At 42.1% G+C, this 8,320-nt stretch overlaps 1 protein-coding gene across 1 annotated transcript in view; it reads left to right on the top strand.

Annotated features, from left to right (window-relative positions):
- Nucleotides 1-215: 215 nt before the first annotated feature.
- LOC144500834 (broad substrate specificity ATP-binding cassette transporter ABCG2-like) overlaps nucleotides 216-8,320 on the top strand; it is a 107,739-nt gene continuing 99,634 nt past the window's right edge. The window contains exons 1-3 of the mRNA XM_078224311.1: nucleotides 216-370; nucleotides 1,257-1,371; nucleotides 6,632-6,784. Of these exons, the coding sequence (XP_078080437.1) occupies nucleotides 216-370; nucleotides 1,257-1,371; nucleotides 6,632-6,784 (423 nt within the window). The remainder of the gene's footprint in view (nucleotides 371-1,256; nucleotides 1,372-6,631; nucleotides 6,785-8,320) is intronic.

Raw genomic sequence — 8,320 nt, 5'->3', positions numbered from 1 at the left:
AGAGTCAATCAGGTCCGATTTGAAAGGACAGATCAGCAATCCATTCTCTCCTTCATTGTTTATCGTTTCCTTCCCCTTTGTCTCTTTGAGGCGATGATATCAGAGTTTTCAGTGCATTTAAAGCAGTTTTATGTTTGTGGCTACAGGAAATTATCTCATTAATAATTTCTGCAGCTATTTGAGAGACTGACTCGTGGAGATTGCCTTTAGATAGAATGGCTTCTGTTACATTGCGTATTGTACCTAAGACAGGTGCTGCACTGAGGCCCTTTCATAGCACTTTTATTGATATTAGTTTTGTCTTTTATAGTGGTGTTTTAAACCCAGGATTGAATGCTATCCTTGGCCCAACAGGCAGTGGAAAATCTTCGTAAGTTGAATTTAACGTATAGTGCATTCTTGCTGGATATATTAAAAATGCAGAATGTCAGTTGAAATCTGATGATTATATGTGATAATAGCAGAATAAATGGAATAGAAATTTATGGAGCTAATAATCTGGGGAGCTGACTCCCAATTTTCATCAAGAGACCACTTCCAGATTATAAGGCTTGGTTATAAGTGCCCCCTGAGTAGTGAACACCCTGGAGAGTGCTGGCTGCCTGAACACTCACCTCCGAAATCCCACTCGTGAATGAAGTCACCAGGTTCATGCTTATGTAGATCTGTTGTAAATGCTGGTGTCTGCTGAATATCTGGTATGGGGGGATGTCCTAGAGAGAGTGCTCGCTAGTGACATGGTAACGTATTAAAATGAGCTTTCTGCGGTCCCAGGGCATGTTTCAAGCCACTCCATGGGCGAGGGGCTGCGAAGATTGGAACTTGGAAACTCACTGACACGAATTGTGCTTTCCAGATTTTGAGCACGTGCCGCCATTCCTGCAGACAGACTGCGGGTCATAATCACTCCCCATATTTTTTGGTTGACTGTTCATCTTTAGACAAAGGGATGTGAATTTCCAGCTAGCCATGTATGTAGGTGTTTGCTTGAGACTCCAGACTTTCTGGCTTAGAATGCCAAAAGGTCATGGGATTTGCAATATAGGTAAAGTCTGGAATATTCTGTCCCAAGTACATTGATAAAGCTTCAGATATTAAAAAGATAAGCTGGTTAAAGTGAAACTTTGATAATCTCCATGCTAAAGAATAGGAGTCTGACTGCAAAATGTGATTGCTTTGTTTGTATCAGTTTTTTTTCCCGAATAGACCTGCATTTAATGTTAAAATTGCAGATTTCTTAAAAACATTTCTATCAGATTGCTGGATATCCTGGCTGCAAGAAAGGACCGCAGAGGACTGTGTGGGGAAGTCCTGATTGATGGAGTTCCACAACCTTCAAATTTTAAATGCATATCTGGTTATGTTGTTCAGGCAAGTGCATTTATTTTTCTTTAATATTTGTACAGGGTCATTTTATGAGACTCTGTCCCTGGCATGGGGTGGAAGTAGCACAATTAGCTCTGTAATATTGGAACTCTAATTCCTAAAAAGGTTAGATGGAATAGTGATAATTTCACTAGGCCAGTAAACTAGAGGCCCGGGGTAATACTGTGGGGCCAAGAGCTTCAAAACCCACCACAACAACTGGCAAAATTTAAATTTAACTAATAAAATCTGGAATTGAAAACTAGTCTCAGTAACAGTGACTATGAAATGATCAGATTGTTGTTTGAAAAAACCCATCAGGTTCACTAATCTCGTTTAGACAAGGAAATCTGCTGCTGAAATCTCACAAAATCTATTTGTGATTCCAGATTCACAGCAATGTGGTTGACTCTTAACTGTGTTCTGAAATGGCCTAACAAGCCACTCAGTTCAAGGGCAATTAGGGATGGAAAACTATGATGGAATTTTAAGACTTGTAGTTTAAATGCTTGTAAAGCTTGTAGTTTTTGAGGCAGATCATAACTGAAAAAGGGAACCCCCTCTCCCCACCCCCCTCCAATGTTTGGAATCCAAAACTTCTGAGGAAACTGAAACTGGTTGTGGCTACATAAAGGGCCACAGCCATCCAATGTTTGGTGGTAGCATTGATGAGTCCAAAAGTGCAGTCTTTCTCTCTCTCTTTGTCTCTCTTATTTGTCCTTAGTATTAAAGAAGACCAACTTCATCTGTCATTCAGGCGTTGGGCTGTGTGAGTGTGAAGATGGCTGATAAGTTCTATCTTGGCACGGAAGGTTCTAGTGTAGTGAGGATGGGACCATAAGACATGGGAGCAAAATTAGGCCACTCGGCCCATCGAGTCTGCACCGACCACAATCCCACCCAGCCCAGGCCCTACCCCCACATATTTACCCACTAACTATGCATCTCAGGGACAATTTTTAACCTGGCCAATCAACCTAACCCGCACATCTTTGGACTGTGGGAGGAAACCGGAGCACCCGGAGGAAACCCACGCAGACACGAGGAGAATGTGCAAACTCCACACAGACAGTGAACCGAGCCGGGAATTGAACCCGGGACCCTGGAGCTGTGAAGCAGCAGTGCTAACCACTGTGCTACCGTGCCGCCCCATTTTCTCATCCCCATTCGCCTGTCTTTTGCCCATAACCCCTGATCCCCTTATTAATCAAGAACCTATCTATCACTGTCTTAAAGACACTCAATGACCTGGCCTCCACAGCCTTCTGTGGCAAAGAGTTCCACAGATTCACCACTCTGCTGAAGAAATTCCTCCTCATCTCTGTTTTAAAGGATCGTCCCTTTAGCCTGAGGTTGTCCCCTCTGGTTCTAGTTTTTCCTACTTGTGGAAACATCCTCTCCACGTCCACTCTATCCAGGCCTCGCAGTATCCTGTATGTTTCAATAAGATTCCCTCCTCGTCCTCCTAAATTCCAATGAGTACAGACCCAAAGTCCTCAACCGTTCCTCATATGACAAGCTCATAATTCCAGGAATCATTCTTGTGAACCTCCTCTGGACCCTTTCCAAGGCCAGTATATCCTTCCTCAGATATGGGGCCCAAAACTGCTCACAATACTCCAAATGGGGTCTGACCAGAGCTTTATACAGCCTCAGAAGTACATCCCTGCTCTTGAATTTTAATGAGGCTGGCAGGTGGTTGGGGACACTGATCTCATGGTTTTATGTATCTTCCGCTTGTTTAGGGTTGACAGCCGTTGCTCCTCGTTTGCTGATGTGCCTTTGGCAATTTCACTCCTCCAGGCTGAGCAATCCTGGACAAAGGTCTCCTATGATGCAGTGTCAATTTTAAAGTCCTTGAGGGAGGCTTTCAGGGTATCCTTGAAGCATTTCTTCTGGCCGTAACAGGAAAGTGCCTCAGTTCTGCAGTTCACCTTAGAAGATTCGCTGAGGCAGTCGGTTGTCAGGCCTTCTGCTAACATGTTCAGCCCATTGGAGTAGGTTTTGTCAGAACATTGTGAAGATGCTGACCATGCCAGTTCTCCAGAGGACCTATATATCTGGGACTTTGTTTTGCCACTTGATGTAGAGGAGCTTGCAGAGGCAACAAATAGTGCAGTACAGGCAAGCTGATTAAGACAGAATTTAGATCCAGAATCTGAAAATAAGTTGTTGCGGCTGTTTTTGTTACTTGAAGGTAACATTGTTCGATCTACCCCATATAGACTAAGCTGAGGAGTTTCTGAAAATGGGTGGCATTTTTGGTGAAGACTATGCCCGTGAAATTCAGGTTAGTTGCGTACTGCTGTTGGCTGGGATCAGGCTAGCTCCTCGAAAGAGAGGAACTGAAATTCTTTGTAAGGAAGATAGAGTTTTAAGTGACTTTGCAACTGAGTTTGATGATCTATATAGTGTGTAGACTGCTGAGACACTTTTTAAGATCTGTCTTAGTTGCATCTGCCATTTAATGTGTAATTTATAGTTTATAATCAACTACAATTAGTCTTTTGATTCATGTTTAACTTCGGTTGATTCTGGATGCTAGAGTGTAGAAGGTTATCTAAGATAGGATTTAGTGCTTGCTTTGTTTGACTTCCAGAGTAATAATTCTTCTGTTTTAAACAATGGAACCTTCAGACTTCATTCTTTTAGTAAAAATTTGAGATTTGGAGTTTCTTCTTAAAAAACAGTTACTGGCCTATGTGTGATTGTTACACAAGAAATACTGGCCTTGCCAGTGATGCCTACATCCCATGAAAGATTGAATTTTTAAAAAGCACCCATTGAGTGAGGCTCCAAGCTGGGTTTGCATAACTGCCTTTATTTGTCATGCCATCACATTTATTTGTCGTGCCATCATTAATGTCAACATTAAGAGCATTCAAATGGTTATTGGATAAACATATGGATGATATTGGAATAGTGTAGATTAGAGGGGCTTTAGATTGGTTTCACTGGTCGGCGCAACATCGAGGGCCGAAGGGCCTGTACTGCGCTGTAATGTTCTATGTTCTATCACAGAAGCTGCTATCTGCAAAAGAAAGCTACAGAAAACATTTGTAATCTGGACTGCATCCTGAATGAAGTTTTAAGTCACCATTCGTGTCAATTTCTATGTTTTTAACCTTCTTCCATGCTAGTGATAGAAGGGGCTGGCAATTTATTAAAGTAGTTAAGAAAGTATTCTTAGCTTTATAAACATAACAGCACTAAATATAAAAACAAGGTTGTAATAAACATTTACAAATCTCGATTTAGGCTCCAGCCCAGACTGGGAGGGGGTTGGTAGAGATACTCACCTTCAGTGAATTTGAGGAGGCTGCTACAGAGCTTCACTGATGGGATGGGATATTTGATGCAGCTATGCCCTTTCACTATAGCCTTCATTCATCTCATTCTTCCACTATGTAACTTTTCAAACTTTGATGTGCAAAGTGCAAAATTAGAAATCTGGCTTGCTGTTGCTTCCAGTGCAATATTATCTATGTCCTGTGTAATTGACCTGGACCCAACAAGTGAGCAAGCATCTCAAGAAGGGGCCTCAGAGCCCAGGTGGTGGTCCTTTCCCACATCATCATACCCTTCCGAGATAGAACCGATTTTACTTTTGATTTAGGAAGATGCCATTTTACCTGTGTGATAAGATGATGGTTCTAAACTGTAGTATAGGACAGAGTTTGACTCACTCTCCCTTGCTATCTGCATACCTCCAATTTACTTAGAGCCTCATGATGTGCAGGTAGAAATGCCACCTATCATTCTCTAGCCTCAGCAACTAATCCTGGATCCTGTTGTTGTGGTGGTGAACATAGCCACACACTCCTTGCTCCTCCCCGAACCCATCATCGTGGACCCCTATCCACCCCATTTGGAGGCCCTGTGCACTGTAACTTTTAGGGGATTCCACGCACACACATTCACACACACAAAATCACATAGCCCTGCCCCTCCCTGCAGCTGGGATACATCATGCCTCCAATGATTGCTCTTGCTGCATGCCCACTGCTCTTCTGCACTGTTTCCTTTCTCTAACTTTAGACTGCGAGGTCCTGGAATGCCTATCATTTGTGACTCCTTTCCATTTCGCAGCAAGAATGTCTGCACTTTCTGACTCCTTTCTGCCAGTCCCTGAACTTATATGGGAGCCTTGACAGTGTTGCTGTTTCCAAAGTGGACTACGGGCAACAGTCATCTTCACAAACCATTACAACCCCGATCTGTTAAGTGTTTGTGCAACCCTCCTTCTACATTCCACCTTGTGTTTACCCTCCCCCATACAGTCCTCCTTCCACATAGCCCTCCTTGTCTTCATCAGGCCACACTCGCCCCCCCCCCCCCCCCCCCCCCCCTCCCCCCACCCCCGCACTCCAGGCCTCACCGGTCGAATTTCAGACCTTTGTTGCAGTGACTGCATGGCTCCTGCATGCATAGTGCTGTTCAGATAGACACTGATGTGTGGTGTAGGGAGAACGGGGAGTCTTGTACTCCCCAATCCCATGTGCAGTACTGATCTGAGATGGTCTGCCCTGGCAGGGAGATGTACAGCATATCAGGAGCAGGCTTTGTTGCACTTACCTCAAAGTCTTTTGGGAACTGAGGACCACCTTGTGCATGCCACTCTTTAGAGCATCAGTGAACCAGATGGTTATCATTAGACTTTTGAGCTAAGATGTTTTATTGAATTTAAATTCCACCTTTTGCCGTGCCAGGGTCCCCAGAGCATTAAGATAAAAGCAAAATACTGCGGATGCTGGAACCTGAAACAAAAACAGCTCTGACGAAGGGTCATCTAGACTTGAAACTCTATTCTCTCCCCACAGATGCTGTCAGACCTGCTGAGATTTTCCAGTATTTTCTGTTTTTGTTCCCCAGAGCATTGCCCTGGAACTCTGGATTACTAGTCCAGTGATCATACCACCTCCCCTGTTTAGCAAATGTCGCTCACATTTTACCCGACATAGTAACAACTACCACCTCCCACATTTAGCAAATATAGCCCACATTTTACCCAATAAAAATAAAATAAGAGAAGTCATAGAATCATAGAAATCATAGAAACCCTACAGTGCAGAAGGATGCCATTCGGCCCATCGAGTCTGCACCGACCACAATCCCACCCAGGCCCCACCCCCAGTCTCGCGCAAGTAAATTGTTCCAAATACTTTTAGTAAGCAACAATTAACCCACAAGTAGCACCAACAACTTATCCAATTTAGACTGATGAGAGGTAATTGTTTTAATTAGATTTTAAACTATTGCCTCACAGGACGATATTATCATGGGAACATTGACTGTTAGAGAGAATTTGCTGTTCTCTGCAGCATTGCGATTACCTAATTCAATCAGGTTCAAGGAGAAAGAAGAAAAGGTGGATCAGATCATCGCTCAACTTGGACTAACCAAGGTGTCTGACAGCAAGGTATGGTGGAAAACAGCTGGTTCAATAACCAAATAGTACTTTATGAAAAGTTGGGGTAAATGACTGAGAAAACAACGTATTACAGGATGTAAGATGTCATCTTTTTACTCTCTTAAATTTTCAAAACTTTTAATCAATTTGTCTTGACCACGTAAAAGATGCTTCCTCAGCGTGGACTGTGAGCTCAGGATTTGTGCGCGTGTGTGCTTGCAGTCCTCTGTTTTAAAATTTGCGAGTGATTCAATTTCAAAATAACAAACAAGTGGCAAAGCTTCAGTCTTGTTTGTACATTACAAAACTACTGCTGTAAGTTTCTTAAGTAAAAGTAATAAAATTACTAACTAAATACATTCAAAGATTAAATGCTGAAAAGCATAAAAGATATTTATAAAAATGAAATTTTGAAATTCAGTTCAGTCCTTAAAGATAGCTTTGTAGGCTCGTAGCTTGCAGTTGAAGTGTTGGTAGTCTGAAGTGAAGGGTTTAAGTTGAAGAGTTGTGTACAGCAGCTGAGATGGATTCTGTATTGGAATAGTTGGGTTGCCTCTGTAGGTGGGCTCACTAGGTCTTTTGCGAGAGAGAAAAGCTTTCTTGTTCCTCACTAGCTTTGTTGTTACTCGACTTGCAGATTGGCAGACTTTTTTGACAAAACAGCAGGTGATTTCTGAATACTTTCCTCTTTGCCCTCACTTCTGGCCACTAGTTGACCAATTCATGGAAAAATACTGCCTGTTCTCACACAATGTAGAGTCGTGATCCCCATATGATTCTCTGCAAATCTCTGCATTCATTCATTCCATGTTATAATGTCTGTCATTTCAACCTCTAAGTGACAAATCTTTATTTTCACTACTCATCCTTTATATACACATGTAGAAGCTCTTACAAGTTTTTTAGGTTTCTCGTTATATTCTTTCATATCCTATTTTCTCCCTTTTATCAATTTTTTTAGCCATCCTAATATTTAAAACTCCCCTATCCTCAGGTATATTACTTCTCTTAGCAATTGTAAGCTTCATTTAATCTAATGCTATTGTTATGGACAAGAGGGGTTTAATTTAAACAACCCTGATTTCTCTTCTGTTGAGAAAGGTGTTTTGATTTGCTTCCCTCTTTATAATTGGTGCCATACTTCCAAACCCCTTGCTTCAGGTGTGATTCAATTTCTATTAGTACCTACAGCAAACTTGAGATAGGATCAATTCAAAGGGATTAGGTTATTTACACACACTCAAATGTGGGAGGAGAGTCACAATGTTGCCTGCTTTTCATTCATGCAGTAAAAGAGAGATAGAGAAAGAAATAGGTACATGGCAAAAATAATTGAGAAAATAACTAATGTTTCACGTGAGGCCAGAGTTCCGAATCAAATTCCAATGGTGTATTCCTTCACAGATATCAGCAGTCTGAAAACTGATAATTCAGTTTTTTGGTAGAGTTGACTTCTACAATACGATAGGCATGCAGAGATGAATAAGTCATGTAGGCAATGGTACAGAGGTTCCAGTTGAAATAATGTAGACAGGGCTATGCACT

This window comes from Mustelus asterias, chromosome 11 (assembly GCF_964213995.1).
Source record: "Mustelus asterias chromosome 11, sMusAst1.hap1.1, whole genome shotgun sequence".
NCBI lineage: Eukaryota > Metazoa > Chordata > Chondrichthyes > Carcharhiniformes > Triakidae > Mustelus > Mustelus asterias.
Note: the sequence above shows the minus strand (reverse complement) of the source record. Positions and strands in the feature narration are given on the sequence as shown.